General features: G+C 65.1%; 2 protein-coding genes across 7 annotated transcripts; one reads left to right on the top strand and one right to left on the bottom strand.

Annotated features, from left to right (window-relative positions):
* Window positions 1–522: 522 nt before the first annotated feature.
* Window positions 523–9,798, top strand: RHOC (ras homolog family member C). Of its 3 annotated transcripts, none has more exons than XM_063356595.1 (5): window positions 523–543; window positions 7,886–8,043; window positions 8,320–8,440; window positions 8,735–8,865; window positions 9,038–9,798. In XM_063356595.1, exons 2-5 carry the CDS (start codon window positions 7,888–7,890, stop codon window positions 9,209–9,211), a joined length of 582 nt encoding a protein of 193 aa, XP_063212665.1. In that variant the 5' UTR covers window positions 523–543; window positions 7,886–7,887; the 3' UTR covers window positions 9,212–9,798. The 3 variants fall into 3 exon arrangements, with proteins under 3 accessions (XP_063212665.1, XP_063212664.1, XP_063212662.1); XM_063356594.1 differs by lacking the exon at window positions 523–543 and adding an exon at window positions 2,015–2,089 and having other exon boundaries at window positions 9,038–9,797; XM_063356592.1 differs by lacking the exon at window positions 523–543 and adding an exon at window positions 2,148–2,281.
* Window positions 9,799–9,994: 196 nt separating this feature from the next.
* On the bottom strand, window positions 9,995–16,936 carry MOV10 (Mov10 RNA helicase). Of its 4 annotated transcripts, none has more exons than XM_063356582.1 (22): window positions 16,709–16,936; window positions 15,961–16,057; window positions 15,706–15,839; window positions 15,384–15,613; window positions 15,064–15,304; window positions 14,700–14,822; window positions 14,440–14,593; window positions 14,206–14,360; window positions 13,897–14,073; window positions 13,664–13,811; window positions 13,412–13,573; window positions 13,223–13,326; window positions 12,910–13,007; window positions 12,691–12,810; window positions 12,503–12,605; window positions 12,164–12,287; window positions 11,893–12,084; window positions 11,676–11,750; window positions 11,467–11,592; window positions 11,216–11,304; window positions 10,923–11,044; window positions 9,995–10,746 (listed from the first exon to the last, which is right to left on the bottom strand). In XM_063356582.1, the coding sequence occupies exons 1-21, from the start codon at window positions 16,840–16,842 to the stop codon at window positions 10,930–10,932; spliced, it is 2,901 nt and encodes a 966-aa protein (XP_063212652.1). In that variant the 5' UTR covers window positions 16,843–16,936; the 3' UTR covers window positions 9,995–10,746; window positions 10,923–10,929. The 4 variants fall into 4 exon arrangements, with proteins under 4 accessions (XP_063212652.1, XP_063212651.1, XP_063212648.1 ...); XM_063356581.1 differs by having other exon boundaries at window positions 9,995–10,742; XM_063356578.1 differs by having other exon boundaries at window positions 9,995–10,711.

Raw genomic sequence — 16,936 nt, 5'->3', positions numbered from 1 at the left:
TCCTGGGGGACAGGGCATGTCCCGCACCCCCCGCTGTGTTCGTTTGGGTGGGAAACGGGGCCTGCCTCGAGCAGCCCATGGGGCGGCACAGGGGGTGCGATGGGGCGCAATGGGGCTCTGCTGCTGGGCCCCCCCGAGCGCCACCAGAACCGCGCCACGGGGCAAAGGCGCCTCCCCGAGCGGCGCTCCGGCGGCGGGGGATGCCTGGGGAGGGGCGAAGCTTTGCTCTCGGTCCCACCTGGAAGGGGGTTTGGGAGCGGCAGCGCCGGGATCGCCCCTCTCCCCGCCCGGAGCCCTCCGGGAGCCGGGGCTGGACGGAAGCACCCCCCGCCCGCGGCTCCGCGGGGACCCGGCGGCGGGTCTCGGGGGTCCCCGGAGCCGGGTTGGGACAGGGGCAGGGCCCCGGCCCCCTCCTCCGGCTGGGCCGGGCTCGGCGCTGCCGCTCCGCCCGCCGCGGGCGGCCCCCGGACGGGGCGGTGCCGCCCGAGCCGCGCTGCGGAGCCGGGGCCGGGAGCGGGGCGGCGGCGGCGGCGGCGACGAGAGGTGCGGGCTGGGCCGGGCTGGGCCGGGCTGGGCTGGGCTGGGGTGCGGGGTCTGGGGGGGCTGAGCGGCGGGGGACACTGCTGGGGGGGGCGGGGAGTCTGGGCAAACTGGGGTGTGGGGGTACTGGTAAAGTGTGGGGTCAGAGCTGGAGCCTGGGGTTACTGGTGGGTGTGGGGTCAGAGCTGGGGTCAGGGGGAACTGGGATGCAGTGTTACTGGTGGGGTGTGAGGTTACTGGTGGGGTCTGGGCAACTGGGGTGCGGTGTTACTGGTGGGGTGTGAGGTTACTGGTGGGGTCTGGGCAACTGGGGTGTGGTGTTACTGGTGGGGTGTGGGGCTGCTGGTACTGGTAAGGTCTGGGGGAACTGGGGTGTGGGGTTACTGGTGGGGCGTAGGGTCAGTGCTGGGGTGGGGGGGAGAGGGGGCTGGGGTCAGTGCTGGGGGCTGGGCAGCTGGGGTCTGGGGGTACTGGTGGGGTCAGAACTGGCATCTGGGGTTACTGGTGAGGTCTGGGGGAACTGGGATGTGGGGTTATGGGTGGGGAGTGGGGTGCAGGGCGCTGCTGGGGGAGCAGGACATCGGTGTGGGTGCCCCAGCTGGGCTGGGTGGGGCCCGGTGGGCATTGGGTGGGGATGGACGGGATGGGTGTCCCTGGGATGGGGTGGGGGTCCCTGGGCGTGGGGCAGGGATGGGTCAGCAGCAGTTTGGCCGCCGCAGGTCATCCCTCGAGGGTGGCCTTGGGCTGTGGGTCCCAACTCACGGGTGCCGCCCAGATGGGGCTCCCCGCTGCCCCCCAGCCAGTGACCGACCCAGGGCAGGCTGGGGTGAGAGCCCAGGGGCTGCTGCCCCGTCCCCCCCATCCCTCCCACACCCCCCTCTTCAGCAGCGTCCCCATGCGCGGCCTTGCTCACGGAGCAGCCACTCTGTGTTTTCTTCGGAAAAAGGAAAAAAGTTCCCTTTGCTTACTGCTGAGCTCATTTTTAAACATTTATATTAGGGGGGCTTGCGGGGAGGAGAAACAATTGTGTAATGTCTTAGGAGCAAGGGAGCATTCCAAAAGCATGACTGCGCGGCCGTTTCCAGCACTAACAATCCGGCAGCCAAGTCTTCCGGCGGCTGCCAACCCCCCTAAATCCAGCCTCAGGCTCTCGACACCCCCGGGAAACCGGCAGCGTGATGCCGGGTTGCTTCAAGGTGCTCGGGGTGCGCAGCCGGAGACGGGGGGGCCGTGGCTTTGGCTCTCTGTGTCTCACTGAGACCAGGGGCATTTTATTTTCATTTTGCCGAGTGCCTTTTGGTGTCCGAACAGTTTCAGTTTATGTTCAGCGCCTCCTTCTCAGCTACAGGCAGTGTAGGTAGAGACGATGTGAGATTTTATGGACTTCAGATTGGGTCCGTGTTCCTGACCACTACAGCTTCTCCAGGGAAACGTTTTTTTAAGCGGAAAATAAGCCAAGTCACTGTCTTCCAACAGGTTATCGGGAGCGTTTAACCAGGCTCACCTCCTAACTTGCTGTTTGCGCTGGAGAGGCGTATTGACATGAAAAGTAAGGAATGTATTAGCAAATATTGATTGGCCCCGGGGCAGTCAGGCATTGCCCAAGTACAGGCGTCCGCTGAGATTGTGCCATGTTATGTGAAGCTTTCAGCAAGACACTTGTCTGCCGTGAGCCTGGGAAGGCTGTCACTTCCGCGGGAGGTAAAATAAGAACATGGCATGATGTCCTTTGGAAAAGGAGGTAAGGGCAGGCAGCGTTGTCCCACAAAGCTCAAGCACTTGTGGTTCAAGCTTTGTTTAGGCTTTAAAATTCTTCTGTTCCCAGTCCCTTTCTCTGTTTTGCTTGTGGATGTTTTTGTGGGCTTTAGCAGTGAGCAGAGGCCAGCCTGGCCGCCCTGCTGTGGGTCTGGGCAGCGGCGCCCTGCTGCCGCGCTGGGCGTGCGGTGAAGCCAGGCTGCCTCATCACGCCCCAAAATAGCTCTCAGTTTCAGGAAAAAATCAAGCACTGAGTTTGAGCCCCTTCTTTGATGATCGCTCGGCATTTGGGTATGGCAGGTCTAGGTTTTAAGGTGGCTTCAGGCAGCTCTCCTGGGGGTAAATGCACCGCTTTCCTCGGCGCTCGGTGCAGCGGTGGCCAGCGGGACGGGGGGGCTCTGAGCCGCAGGCCCTGGCGTTGCCTGTGGGTGTGGGTCGTGCTGGGGGTGTCGCGATGGCTGTTGGCGTGAGCGAGGGCTGGAGGCTGGTCTCTGCGCTCCCAGCAATGCCCAGCCTGGCCTGGCCGGGGCTGCGGGAGCCTGGAATTGCGGATGCTGCTGTGCCAAAACCGGCGCCGCTGCCGTCGTCGGGAAGCTGCGATTGCTGGGAGCTCGGGGCCAAAGTTGTGCCCTGGCCGTTGTGTTTCCCTTTGGCATCGCTCTTCGCTTCAGGCCCTTTTTGGAACTTTCTTCTGCTTCTGCGTAGGAGTCCCTCTGCTACCCGAGACCCTTGCCGGGACACCTCTCCTGTGCTGCTTGGCCATCGTTTAGATGTCTCGGCAAATTAAGTTCCCCTCGGTGGGCACACCTCTCAGATTTTAATTTGGAAGTTTACTCTGTTTTCGTTGCACGGCCTGTGCCAGCAAGTCCTACGGCTACAGCCGTTCCTGTTGTGAAACAGCACTGCGGGGTTTTCTGCTGGTAACGCGCGAGTGACCCCTGTGCCTCTGTCACTGTCCCAAACGCCTTCAGTCCCCTTCCAATTGCTTTAACCTGGGGACAGGTCCCAGCCTGTGCTGACGGGAGCCGTGACCCCTTGGCGGGGCGGGAGGAGAGCTGCTCGGGGGGCTCTGGAGGGGGGCGCCCCCCGGGCTGCGGCAGTGCCCATGGTGGCGCGGGGTTGCCCAAAGCGGCTCTTGTTTGCCCAGTGGCTCCTCTCCGGAGGCCTGTCCCGAGGTGCCCTCGCCTGGCGTGCTGGGGCGGTGGCAGCAGCCCTGTGCACACACAGGGCCATGTTTAGAAGTGGAGACAGCTTGTCCTTGGCTGCGCTGGTTAGAAAACATTTTCTGTGTTCCCTGCTGGAGTTCCCTGCTCTCGGGATGCTGCGAGCTGCCGTGGGTCTCCTCTGTATTCAAGGCTGCACAGCCTGAGCTGGAGGTGTGTTTTTGGGGTTTCTGAGATCCAGTTACACACCTTGAGCCCGTTGTGCTGTGTGAGCCCGGCTCCTTCCCAAACGGGAGTTAAACCAGTCCAACCGAGCACTTGGATGCTTTTGTTTGTTAAAGCATTGAAAAGTTTAGCAGAGCTGAAGACACAGCAATGCCAGGAAGGTCTCGGTCTGTTCAAAGAGGTGGTTTTCCTTCTGTGATTGTGTCATGGTGCCGGGGGATCCGGGTGGGTGATGGGGCTGGGGGGTGATGGGGCTGGGGGTGACGGGGCTGCATGCAATGGGCTGGTTGTTCCCTGCGCCTGCAGTCCGAGGGCAGTGACGGGAAACCTGCCGGGGCAGAGATGTATTTTCCAATCATCTGACAGGCAGGCGGTGAGGAGATGCTTGGTGGCAGCTCAGCAGGGCAGGAACACACACCCTGGGGCTGTTCTCCCACCCCTGGGCGAGGAGATCACCGGGGCCATGGGAGCGGCTGCTCGAGTGCTGCCTGGGGGCTGGGCCCTCCTTGCCCCGCTCTCCGCCGCTGCTCCAGGACAAAGAGGTTTTGGAGTGGGACATCTGCGGGGAGCTGGCCCTGCTGTGCCGGCAGCGCTGAGGGTGTCCCTGCGAGAGAGAGGGGGTGTCCCTGTGGGAGGGGGTGTCCCTGCAAAGGGGGGTGTCCCGGCGAGAGGGCTGCTCCCAGCACAGCGCGGTGCCCCCCACCCGGGCTGCGGGGTCGTGCCTCCGGGCAGGGCTGTGGGCAGCAGCGAAAGGAGCTGGTTTGGCTGCCGGGTGGTGCGACGGGTCTGGCCGGGGTGCGGCCGGCAGCGGCAGCAGCGCTTGGGAATTTCTGCTTCAGAACAAAACCCCTCTGTTGGCTCGGGGAGCCCGAGACTCGCCGGGGAGGTCTGTTGAAAGATTTCTGTCCCTTGTGCGATTCCTTCTTCAAAGCGTTAACGTCTTTCTCTGCCATTTCCTGAGGTTCCCTAGCAGGCACTGGATGATGGACGCATCCTGCTGCCAGAGGAATTCCCCTTTTCCTGCTCAGCAGGAACTTCACATTTTGAGGCACGAAGCTGGGAGAGGCCAATAACGCAGGGGCTGTCCTGGAGCGCTGCCTGGTTGGATGGTGGTGGCTTCAGAATAGCTGCTTGGGAAGTAGGGCAGAGCAATTTGGTCTCACTTTGCGATTCCTCGGTGTGCTGGAGGAGCTGCGGGCTCAGGGTCAGGCCGGTGCTGTCAGCACGGGCGGCGCGGACCGGTCCTGTGCCCATCCCCCATGCCCGCCATGGGAGCCCGGCGGGGTTTGGCGGTGCCGGTGCGAAGTCACTGCTGCCTTTCGTTATCTCTGCGGATGAGCAGGAGGCATCTGCAGTGAGGCACCCAAAGGGCTGCTCACGCCCACGTCGGGGCCGGGTGGGATTGCCCTTGGCTGGGCACCCTGGGCTGTGGCTCAGGGTGGGTAACACTCGGAAGAGTTTAAAATCTGAATTTCCACGTCTGATGTGGGCTGGCTCCACGTTTTCCACTCTCTGTTATCCCATCGCGGTCTGGGAACAGTGCAAGGCCCTTTGCATCGGGCACCCCTGTCCCAGGGACCGGCCTCGTCCTGCAGAGTGACAAGGCTTCCCCTGGCAGAGGAGCTAATCCCTCCCCGAGCAGATGCCACCGGCATCTGGCGCTGGTGCCGCTGGCTCACGGGCGAGGGCAGGGACGGGGCAGCCCCGCTGGCCGCCGAGGAGCATGGTGCTCGCAGCCTCCTCACCCCGCTCGCCTCTGCACGCCGCCTCCGGGTTGGTAATGGGCTATTTCTGGGCCGCTGTCGTGAGTAATGGAATGAGTCGTGCTGAGATTTCGGGTGGGGACAGTGCCTCTGCCCGCTGAGTCACCACTCGGCATCATGCCGGGCTTGGGAGCTGCCGGCGCCTGGAGCCGTCCCGGGTCAGGGTGGACACCGGCAGCCGTGGGAAGGAGCTCTGGGTGCGGCGACTCTTCTGGGGTCGGAGCATCTCTGGTTCCTCCAGCCCGTCCCAGCCTCTGCAGCGAGAGTCCGGGCAGCTGCCGCCCTCCTCGCCGTGCCGGCCGCGCTCCCGCAGCACCGTGCGCCCAACACCGCTTGGCTTTGTTTGAGGTGGGATGGGCAGACGGCACGGGCAGGTCTCCGCATCCGTCCGGGAGCGGGTGTTTGCCTCCCCGGTGTCGGCTGTTCCTTGTGCTGCAGCTGTGACTCCTGCTCTGCTCTGTGATCAGATAGCGGCGCGTCCCACACCACGTTTCTTCCTCCGTCCGTCTTTGAGGTACAGAGTCGCGAAGCAGCAAATCACAGTTTGCGGTGGGCAAAGGAGCTTTCTAAGTAAGCAGCCGCTTTTGCCCGTGAGCTCTCCTTTCTCCGTGCCGTGGAGGTGATGGCTGGAGAGAGGACGAGCCTTTGCTCAGAGGATAGTTTGCAGTGGGGTGATGGGTTTCTTGTGTCCCCAGGGATACGCTGTCCTCGAAAGCTTTCCCTCCTCAAGTGGTCAGGAGGCAGCAGACTCCTCCGGCCCTTTTATCTGCCTTCACAACCCAAACACCGCGTCTCCTTGGGATAAGGCAGGCCAGGCAGGAGCCAGAGGGCAGAAGGAAAGGAGCCAGGAGCCGTGCCGGGGTTTCCCCTCCGCACTCAGCCCCTGGCAGTGGGACCCTTTGGGCACTTTAGGTTTTTTCCGCAACTTTAGCGTTGCACAAATGTGCTCGTCCTCTGTATGGACACGCTGCTCCACTGGGATGTGTCTTTAATGCTGAGGATCGCCAGATCCTGCCGGACGTGGCCCTTCGTCCTCGCTCTTCTCACCTTACAAGTGCCGTTTTGCTATTTTTGTTAACAGCTCCACAGCACTCAGCAGCCACCAGCCATTCCTGCTCTGGCTTGTGAGCCAAAGTGCTCCTACCCTGCAGAGACCTGGGGCTGCGGCAGGGTCTGGCCCGGATTTGGGGGAAACCTTCCTCTGTTCTGCCCCAGCCCCATGGCCAGTAGGGCAGTTTGGTTTGCGAGAGCTGGGGAGGCCCCCGAGGTCCCCGGGGGTTTGTGTGCCAGCCGCGGGGAGGTTCCTTGGGGCAGGAGCCTGGCGGCGACCTGCGGAGTGCGCGGAGGAGAGGAGCTCGCTCCAGGCTGCTCCTGAAATGTGACTCAGCCACTGAGTCTCATTTCTTAATCCTTCACTTGCAGCTAATTATGATGCAGCCTTCCTCGGGTTTTTCTCTTTTCCTTCTTTTTTTTCAGGGACGGGTGCGGGTGTGGTTGCCCCGGGGGGGGGCAGGCGCCTGGCTGTCAGGGCTCCGTGTTGGTGCCCCGCTGCGATGCAAAGCCTGCGGTGGCCGGGCCTTCCTGACCTTCGCAGTGGGAGGACGGGAGCGTCCCTGCCTTCTGAGCAGTTCTCTGTCACCTCTCTGTCCCCCAGCCCGCAGAGCAGCCTGTGCCTCTCCAGGGATTAGACCTGAGCTGCCGTCCTGCGTCTTGCCCGGGGTCTCTGCAGGGATGGGGGCTGGCCGTGCGCCGCGGGTGCCGGGGGAGTGGGTCCGGCTCTTTGGACTGAAGTATCTGAGAAGCTGGGGATGGGCAAGAGATTTTGGTCGGGGAGGGATGTGATCCCACCACGGCTGATTTTCTCATGCCTCGTTCGGGCGCCGTGGCAGACATTCCATGGCATCATCCCGGGCGATTCCCAGGCTTGGCTGTAATCTCCTTTTGCAGCTCCAGGGTGCGAGGGCGTAGCTGTACTTGCAGGACTGCGTCCTTCTCACTCGGGGCAGAAAGCAGCCTGCTTTACCGCGGGGTTTCGGCTCTGTTTGCTGAGCGATGGCTGGCAGCTCCTCCCGCTGCCGCTGCCAGCGTCGGCTCTCAGCGATTGTGTGGCAAAGGCTCCTTTGTCAAACGGGCTGGGACAGGGCCAGCGCGGCACCGGGTGCCAGCGCACAGGTCGTGCTCGCCTGGACCTCTGAGAGCTCGGCTTGGCACGTTCCTGCCGCTGATCAGATTATTTGGGAGCCGGCGAACGTGCCTGGGTGAAACCTGGAGTACAGTTTCTGCCCTGAAGAATTTATAATCTGAAATAAAAGCGGTGGGTGTGTGCAACTCGGAGGTCGTCAGAAAAGCCGTTGGGGTGGTGGCCCAGCGAGAGGGAGGGGTGGGCGCGTGGGCTGCCCACGGCTGCTCTGTCCCGCTCACCCGCTCCTGTCCCCGCAGCGATGGCGGCCATCAGGAAGAAGCTGGTGATCGTGGGAGACGGTGCCTGCGGAAAGACATGTCTGCTGATCGTGTTCAGCAAGGACCAGTTCCCCGAGGTCTACGTACCCACCGTGTTCGAGAACTACATTGCCGACATAGAGGTAGACGGGAAGCAGGTAGGGACCGTCGCGGGGTGCTGGAGCTGTGCCCGTCCCCTCGCCCCTGCGGTCCCGCGCTGGCAGTGCCACCGCCCGGCGCTGCCCCGTGGGTTGGTCGACGGGGCTCGGACGCATCCGCAGCGCTCGGGGGAGCCCCACGGGTCCTGCGTTTCTGGGTCACCCTGAACCTGCCCCAGTTTGAGGAAGACTGTAGCTACAACTGAGGAAGATAAACCTGCTGGCTCCTGCCGGGCCATCTGCCAGCTGTGAGCCGCGTCCTCTCCCCCCCCCCAGGTGGAGCTGGCCCTGTGGGACACGGCGGGACAGGAGGACTATGACAGGCTGCGGCCACTCTCGTACCCGGACACAGATGTTATCCTCATGTGCTTTTCCATCGACAGCCCGGATAGCCTCGGTAGGGATCAGGGAGCGAGGGGGGACCTGGGGCTCCCCAGGACGGGGTGTTAAACCCCCCAGGGTTCGAGAAGCCCCCGTGCTGCCCCTCCCCTCCATCTCCTGGCTCTGCGCGTGCTCCAGGAAAATGCTGGGAACGTGCTGGCTTGGTGGAGGTGGTGGGAGAGGAGGATGCCGCGGGGCGAGCTCTCTCCACTCCCCACGGGAAAAGCCCAGTGCCGGTTCCTGCAGCTGCGAGGGGCGCAGGGGGGGAGCAGCCCCTCGGCTCAGGGTGGTCCACGTGTGCTCGTTGCAGAGAACATCCCTGAGAAGTGGACGCCGGAGGTGAAGCACTTCTGCCCCAACGTGCCCATCATCCTGGTGGGGAACAAGAAGGACCTGCGGAACGACGAGCACACGCGGCGGGAGCTGGCGAAGATGAAGCAGGTGGGGGCAGCCCTGGGTCCCGCTGCCTCGGCCAGTGGCCCCCCTCGTCCCGTGCCGCCTTGCTGGGACTCCCCTTTGCTGTGCCGGATCCTGGCACTAAGGGCTGGACGCCCCAAGGGCAGTCACTGCGCTTTTGCTGATGTTTTCTGGCGATGTTTTTAATGTGTTCTAGGAGCCGGTGAAGCCAGAGGAGGGGAGGGACATGGCCAACAGGATCAATGCCTTCGGCTATCTCGAGTGCTCGGCCAAGACGAAGGAGGGCGTGCGGGAGGTGTTTGAGATGGCCACCCGCGCAGGCCTGCAGGTCCGGAAGAACAAGAAGCGCAGGGGCTGCCCGCTGCTCTGAGCAGCCCGGCCGGCCAGGAGGCAGCTGCCTGCACCCGCTGCCCGGGGAGGGACCGCTGCAGGCGGCCGACGCGGGACCCCGCGGTGCCAGTACCTGCCCCGAACCCTCTGCTCGAGAGCTGCCACCCAAGCCCGGGGGGTGTCCCTGCGTGGCCCTGGGGCCGTGAGAGGCCAGTGCCTTCAGTCCCTGCTGCTCTCTACGGGCCAGGCATTTACGTAGCTCTCTGTGTTGCCCCATTTTGTACCGATCTCCCTGGTTTAGCCTCTCCCGTGGGGACTGTCGCAGCGTTTGCTCTTCCTCCCTGGCTCCGGGCAGGTGCCACGGAAGCGGGAGGTGCCGCTGGCTGCTGCCCGCTGCTCGCCTGGGGGGTCTGCTGGGCCCTGGGGTGCTCTGCCCGCTCCCCTCGGCCCTGCGGGCGGCACACACCGGGGTTTTGTACAGACTTGCCCAGGGCAGGTTTCAGCCCCGTCTGCGTGCGGAGCCAGGCTTGGCTGCTGCCAGAAGCGCTCTGCTGCCAGGACCCGCGCTGGGGCAGCGCCTCTGCCCAGCTCTGCCGGCAACGCCGCCCCCGAGCCTGCGCTGGTCATGGACGTAGCACCAGTAAATTGAACTGCATAATTGGGAGAATAAATGCAAACTGGTATTTTAGTAATTGTAACTCTGCTTGCGTGGCATCCTTCTGGCTGTCCTCCATGCCTCTGGGCTGGCCCAGGCTGCTGCCTGGGGACCGGATCCATGCACTGTGGGGGTGGCTTGCTTGGCTCCCAGCCCCTCTCGCTTCAGCTGCTGGAGCAGGATCAGGGCTCGGAGCAGGATCAGGGCTCGTCACCGTGTGCTTGGGTAAGACTCAGGGCGCAGCGTACGTGGGAAGGGCCGGGTGGGCGTTTCCCAGCCGTACCCAGTCCCTGGTGTGACAGATGCTACCGTCACTGCTGGAGCCATCCCTCCTCTGTGACCAGCCCGGAGCAGGTCGGGGCAGGGCCCAGGACAACATCAATACACCGTTTTTATCTAAACATTTATTCCAGGGAAACAGAGTGAAGTGTGCCTGCGTGGCCGTGCCAGCTCTCGGGCCAGGCAGCTGCCTGGTGGGGAGACCCAGCGCCTGGCCGGGTCCCTGCCTGCACCCCGGTCACCCACCGCAGCGGCTCTGAGCTCCTCCACGCACCCAGTGATGCACTTCCGAGGCCGGACTCTCGCTTAAGCCATTCACTGAACGGTGAGACCAGTCACAGGCGATCAGCTTTCCACGGCCGTATCAAAAACTGTTTAAAATGGGGAGTGGTTCCAGTGCAGCGCCGGCACAGCCCCGCTCTGCAAGGGGAGGTGCGTGCCCTGGGCAGGACCCCCTTGCCCCATGGGCTCAACCCCATCCCCGCAGGGATGCACGGAGCACCCCGGGACCAAGGAGGGGGAGAGCAGGCGGCTGCTGCGGGCCAGGGGCAGGGTAAGGGGTGCTGGGACTCCACGGGGCTTCTCCTCCTTTCCCAGGCGGGTTTCCTGCAGAGAAACCCCGTGGCAGAGCTGGCCCCTGTCTCGGGAGGGGACAGGCAGCCCTTAAGCGAGAGCCCGTCCTGAGCCCTGTCGCGTTTGCTGCAGGAGGAGCCGCCCAGTGCCCCTCGCACACACGGACCCGCGCCGGGCTCGGTGCCACTGCAGCACGGCTGCTCTGCCGCCCCTCGCCCCGCCGGCAGCTGCCAGCCCTGCTCACCTGGCTGCTAATCGCTGAGGCGCAGCGTGTGGAGGTCGGTGGCGAGGCCATCCTCTGCCGCGCTTTCGTCCTCGTAGGGGTAGCCTTTGTAGCCGCCCTCCTCCTTGCAGTACCTGAGGAACCTGCGGGCGCAGAGCGAGGGCAGCGTGAGCGGGAGGCGGCACTGGCCTCGCTGCCTGCACTGGCCTCGCTGCCTGCGTGGCGCTGGCATGGCCGGGCACCATCCGCTGGCAGCAGGGAAGGGCTCGCGAGCAGCGTGTGTGGGGGGGCCGGGCGCAGGCGGGCAAGCTGACCTCTGCCAGTGCGGGTCCTTGCTGAGCACGGCCGGGTTTCCCACCACGATCAGCAGCGCCTTGGCCCTCGTGATGGCCACGTTCAGCCTCTGAAAAGAGAACAAGAGCCAGGGCTTTACCCTGCGGCGGCGCCTCTCGGTCCCTCCCCAGCCCCACCTGGGTGCAGGCAGCTCCGGTGCGGTGCGCAGCACCCGGAGAATCTCTGCCTGCCTGTGCTGAGGGAGACGGGTCTGCTCGGGGCAGCACGGTACCTTGGGGTTCTTGAGGAAGCCCAGCTTGAAGGTCTGGTCGAGCTGGAAGTACTCACTGCAGCTGCGCACGGTGGAGATGAGGATGACGCGCCGCTCCTGGCCCTGGAACTCCTCCACGGAGCCCACCTGGGGCAGGGACAGCAGGTGAGGGGCCGGGGAGCACCCCCGGGCTGGGGTGGGCTCCTCTCCTGCCACGCCCAGGACCGTACCTTCAGCAGCTTGATGTCCTGCAGTGTCCGCAGGACAGGGTCCAGGGAGGTGATGGCTTTCCGGATCTTCTCCACCTGGGGGGAGGCACGCAGCACGATCCAGCCACCACACAGCTGTCCTCGTGGGCCAGCCCTGGGGCTGCCCATCCGTCCCAGTGTCCCCTGTCCCCTGGGGAGCTCTCTGCCCGTCCCCTGCCCGCAGAGCCGTGCCCCTCACCTGCTTCCTGTAAGGAGAAATGATGCCGACCTCCTTGGGCGAGACGCTGGGGCAGCCCCCCTTGCCCCGGCTCTGCAGCAGCTTCTTGAGGTAGTGGACGAGCACCTCGATCTCAGCCGTGTTGAAGAATGAAGGGCTCGTGCCCTCTCGACAATCTTCCCCGCAAACCCCGTGGAAGATGATGGGGAAGCCCTGGGGGTGGAGAGCGTTGGGCTCTGCTCCGCCTGCGGCTCGGGGCTGCCCCGGGCCCCGTCCCTGCTGCCCCCCTCACTTTTTTGGGAAGCTCATCCCAGGCGCAATACAGACTCCGGACATCGGGCTCGATTCTCTCACAGGCCTTCAGCTCGCTGTCGTAGAAGAGCTCGTTGGGGATCCTGAGGATGGCCTCGTGGGACCTGGCAGAGGCAGGACAGTGCCCAGGGCGGCTGCCGCGTGGCCCCAGCACCCTCCGGGCACCATGCGCGGGACAGGGGGTGCGCTGCCCTCTCCCGCACCAGCCGGGCACCACGAGGTGCTGGGGAGCCGGGGTGCCCGCACAGATCCTGTGCCGAGCCGCGCTCAGCAGAGCAGCCCCGTCCCTGCCCGTCCCCGCGCTGGCCCCATCCCCCACCTGTAGTTCCAGAGCAGTTTGGTGACGAACTGCGGGTCGTATCCTGCGCTCGACTTCTTGTACAGGGGGTTGTGCAGCATCAGCCTCTCCAGCAGCGAGGTGCCTGCGCCCAGCGAGACCCTGTGGCTCCCTGCAAGGCTGCTTGGCCCCCGGGCGCCAGCAGCGCTCCCACCCCTCTCCCCGCTCACCCAAGCCGTGCTTGATGGCCAGCGGTGACCTCAGGATAGGGCCCAGCTGCTGGGGGTCTCCTGCCAGCACCAGCTGCCCCCCGTTGGGGTTGGTCTCCGGGTCCATGACGGTCAGGAGCCCTGGGCAGAGGGAGAGCTCAGCAGGGGACAGGGGGTCAGGGGGGTCCCTGGGCCATGCAGAGATGCTGGTCCCCAAGATGGCAGCCGGGCACCACTCACCTGCGATGGCGACCACGCTCTCCGGCTCTATCGCGTGACCGCACTCGTCGATGAAGACGTGTGAGAAAAACCCTGGAGGGAAGTTGGCCGACACCAGCCTGGGGGAGAGGTGGAGTGAGGCTGCCTTGGCATCCCTGCCCCGGCTGGCCGTCATTCCTTGCCTTTGCCCTCACCCTCCCTCATCCCCTGCCACCCATCCTCCTCTGTACCCCCTCCGCGCTGCGCCCCAGCGGGGCTGCCCTCGCCGTCCGGGTGCAAGGCAGCCCTGGGTCCACCCACTGCGGGTGGTGGGGACCCCCCCAGGTCCTCTGACCTTCCCGCGGTCACCAGCGTGGTGATGAGGATCCGGTAGCGCCGCAGGTGATCCTTGCTCGGGTACACGTAGCAGCTCTGCCCATCGTCCCAGTTACAGCAGGGCTGAAACACAAGTCCTCGGTGGGATCCTGCTCTCCCTGGGGGTGCCAGCCCGGCCGTGCCGTGGGACAAAGGGACAGGGACCTACCCTGATATCAGGAGGCACCTCCTGGTAGTTCCTGGAGCTGCCGATGAGCCTGTAGATGTACCGGGGAGCGATGTCCTTGATGAGGCGCTGGCACAGCAGGTCTGAGGCGCTGCCGGAAGGGGCGCAAGCCAAGATCCGGGCATTCTCGAAGCATGTCCATACCTAGGTGGGAGGAGGGGGCGACCGCGCTGAGTCCCACGGGCCAGGGTGGGCAGCGATGCCCGGGGCTGGATCTGGCCCCTGGCCACTCACCTGCTTGATGGCTTCCACGATGGTGACTGTCTTGCCAGTCCCGGGGGGGCCGAAGATGAGGTACGGGGCTGGCCTGGACATCCCCGTCACGATGTTCGTCACGGCTCTGCACTGCTCTTCGTTCGCCTGCAGCTTGCGGTCGAACCACCTGCGGCAGCAGAGGCTGAGTGCGCCGGGTCCCCGTCCCCTCCCAGGTCCCCGTCCCCTCCCATCCCGCAGGCGCGGGGACCCACCGGGGCTGGAAGGTGCCTGGGAAGAGGGACTTGTGGCAGGAGGCGGTGGGGAAGAGGAGGCTGGACAAGCCGCGCTGCATGGCCAGGGCTGCGGCCCGGTGCTGGACCTGCAGCGGCAGCCGTCTGAAGGTGAAGGTCACGTCGAACTTCAGGTTGTTGACAAACTTCTTCTGCAGCCTGGGAAGGAGCGGTGTGAGCAGAGCACGGGGATGCTCCCCCCCGCCCTCCCTGGCCCACACCTGGCTTTTGGCGCGTCCAAGCAAGGCTGCCAGGTCCCCGCCAGCCCAGCCGGGGCCAGACAGCACTCACTTGGAGGAGAAGCCCAGCTTGACCTTCTCCAGCTCCACACTGTGCACGTAGCCCTTGTACTGCACGAGCGGGGAGTGGTCCCGCTCGCTGCTCAGGTGGGCGAAGAGGTGGTCCCCCTTCAGCACAGACGGGCGGTTCTCGGCCACGCCGGGCACCTGTGGCAAGCGGCCGGCATGACGCTGGGCACCCCGGGAGCCCCAGCACCCCTCCCGCCCCCCAGCTCCCGCTACGCACGTCGAGGACCAGCAGCCCCCTGTCCTGCACCATGGGCACGTCCTGCATGTCGTAGCGCCGGATGGCCACCTCCATCTGGATCTCCTCCAGGTGCAGCAGCAGCTGGAACTTCTGCTGGTAGTTCCCAGCCTGAAGGGGGGCCTTCAGCAGCAACCTGCGGGCAGCAGAGACATCACCGTGCCCCAGGGACACCCCGGCCAAGGGGCAGCGGGTGGGAGGTGCAGGGCCGGGCGGCGTTGCGCCCACCCCGTGGCACTCACTGCATGGCAGCCCAGCGGGAGCCGGTGTTAGCGTTGGGTCCGAACAGGATCATGTCCTTGAGGCTCTTCGGGTACTGGTAGATGCCCAGAGGGATTTCCCTCTCCAGGTCATTTTTCAGGGACCTGGGCAGAGGGGACAGCGGTGCCACAGGGACTACAGGCCTGGGCTCCCCCTGCGCTGCAACCACCCACAGCCCTGGCAAGCAGAGTGTCCCCAACCCTGCCGTCACCAGCCATTGCACAGGGATGCAGAACTGTCCCAGGGTGCCGGACAGCCAGGTCCCAAGAAGCTGAGCCTTGCCCCAGCCAGAGAACAGGCCAGGGCCCTCCGTGCGGGATGGCAGGAGGTGACACTGCCACGTACCTGTCAGGGGGAATGCCGTCCTCGGTGATGACGGTGACAGGGTGCCGGAGGCTGGCCTGGTATGGCTGGAAGGGCGCTGAGGGCCCCAGGTCCTTGGCCAGCTGGCTCTCGGCGACGGCAGCGATGTGGCGCCTGATGCTGAAGGGCTTGTCCGGCTCCTTGGTGAACTCGAAGAGCAGCACAGTGTGGAAGTACCCGTTGCAGGTGGCCAGGCACCGCACCTGGATGGGGTACGTGCCGCCTGCGATGCAATGAGGCGAGAGCTGGGTCCCTCCTCTCCCCTGGCGGGGCAGGGTGCAGGGCAGGGGACGGTGCCCTACCTGGATGCAACAGCAGGGACTGGCCCTGCGTCACCCCTTGCTCGTCCGCAAAGGAGAACTCCCGGCGCTGCTGGCGTGGCTGGCACCGGCGCAGCGTCACGGCCTCCGCCCCGTGGTTCTGCACCAGGAGGGTGACCGTCTGGGGCTCGCCAGGCACCACCGGGAAGCGGATTTTCCCATTGCCCTGGTCGTGCTCCGAGACGATCTCCACCCCATGCTTGAGCTCAGCCCTGCGGGAAGAGAGGGTCAGGCTTCCCCAGCTGGGGCCGGGGTCCCCGGGGCCGTGCTAGGGCAGGCGTGGGCAGGGTGCTGCTGCTCGTACCGCTTCTTGTCACGGCTCTGGGGCACTCGCGGAGCGGAGCCAGGCTGCTGGCCTGAGGCAGATGCGGACGCTGTCGTCTGTGCATTTGTTCTGGGTCTCCGGTACTGGTCTGCCACTACCACACGCCTCTTCTCCTGCGAGGAGCAGCCGGGATCAGTGTGGCCCCGGGGTCCTGCCAGGGTCAGGGGCTCCCATGGAGCCAGCCCTGGTGGGCGCGGGAGCCCCTGCGCAGCCCCAGCCTGGGGCCCCCCTCACCTTCTTGAAGTGCACAGACTCCCCGTGCACGTGGGCCCGCTGGGTCACCTTCAGCGCGTACAAGATGCAGGAGAAGCTGGGAATCCTTGTATCAGTCCTGCACAGACGAGAGAGAGAGGTTCTACGTGGGCTGGACCCCATCTTTGCCAATGATTAACAGCGGTGACGTTGCACAGGGGCCAGCATGACCGGTGTCAGCGGGGTGAAACAGGAAGAATGGTGCACAGCGGGCGCCCACCGCTGCACCCAGGCGGCTGCCAGGTGGGTCCCTGCAGCCAGGGAACATCCCAGCAGGGCTGTGGCGAGATGGTGGGGCTTGGAGGTACACAGGGCTGGCATCCAGAGAGGCAGTTTTGCCACTCACTCCATCCACAGCCCAGCGGGCCACAGGCTGCCCGGCAATGCTGCTCTGTGTCCTCCGTGCCTGGAGAGAACGGAGCCCCTGCACTTGAATTTAACTGGTCCGGGTGTCTCCAAGCTGCTCGGTAAGCACATGCTCTCTATCCCACCCAGGCAGGGAACGGAGGAGAGCACCCGAAACCCCCACCTCCCAGTGCCTCCCCAGTGCCACCCTCACACCCAGCTCCTGGCCGGAGCTGGCTTGACACACCACATGAAGCCCCAGTGATGCTGGCCAGGGGCCGGCAATGGTGGCCAGGTACCAGTGGTGCTGGCCAGGGGAATGGATGATGCTGGCTGGGGGGACCGTCCCAGGCGATGCTGCCCGGGCTCGGCCGAGGGCTCTCACCTGCCCCGAAACTCCTGGGTGTAGACGCTGCGCAGCGTGTCCCGCCGGCTCTCCTGCTCCCGGCCCGTGTCCCGCAGGAACTGCACGAACTGATCCCCCCACCGCCTGGCCTCCGCCACGCTGAACCGCGGCATGGCCGAGCCGAAGCAGGCTGTGCCGGGCCGGGCTGGGCTGTGCCGGGCTGTGCCGTGCGGGGCCGGGCTGTGCCGGGCCGGGGCTGGCCCCGCA

This window comes from Chroicocephalus ridibundus, chromosome 20 (genome assembly GCF_963924245.1).
Source record: "Chroicocephalus ridibundus chromosome 20, bChrRid1.1, whole genome shotgun sequence".
NCBI lineage: Eukaryota > Metazoa > Chordata > Aves > Charadriiformes > Laridae > Chroicocephalus > Chroicocephalus ridibundus.
Note: the sequence above shows the minus strand (reverse complement) of the source record. Positions and strands in the feature narration are given on the sequence as shown.

Excerpts from the sequence above, each read along its gene's own strand:
- RHOC (XM_063356592.1), top strand. The coding sequence starts at position 2,260 with ATGATGTCCTTTGGAAAAGGAG. Across the intron at positions 8,441-8,734 it reads CGACAGCCCGGATAGCCTCG|AGAACATCCCTGAGAAGTGG; the intron begins GTAGGGATCAGG and ends TGCTCGTTGCAG. Across the intron at positions 8,866-9,037 it reads AGCTGGCGAAGATGAAGCAG|GAGCCGGTGAAGCCAGAGGA; the intron begins GTGGGGGCAGCC and ends AATGTGTTCTAG.
- MOV10 (XM_063356582.1), bottom strand. The coding sequence starts at position 16,842 with ATGCCGCGGTTCAGCGTGGCGGAGGCCAGGCGGTGGGGGGATCAGTTC. Across the intron at positions 14,823-15,063 it reads GACGGCATTCCCCCTGACAG|GTCCCTGAAAAATGACCTGG; the intron begins GTACGTGGCAGT and ends CCCTCTGCCCAG. Across the intron at positions 12,606-12,690 it reads GGCCATCAAGCACGGCTTGG|GCACCTCGCTGCTGGAGAGG; the intron begins GTGAGCGGGGAG and ends CGCTGGGCGCAG.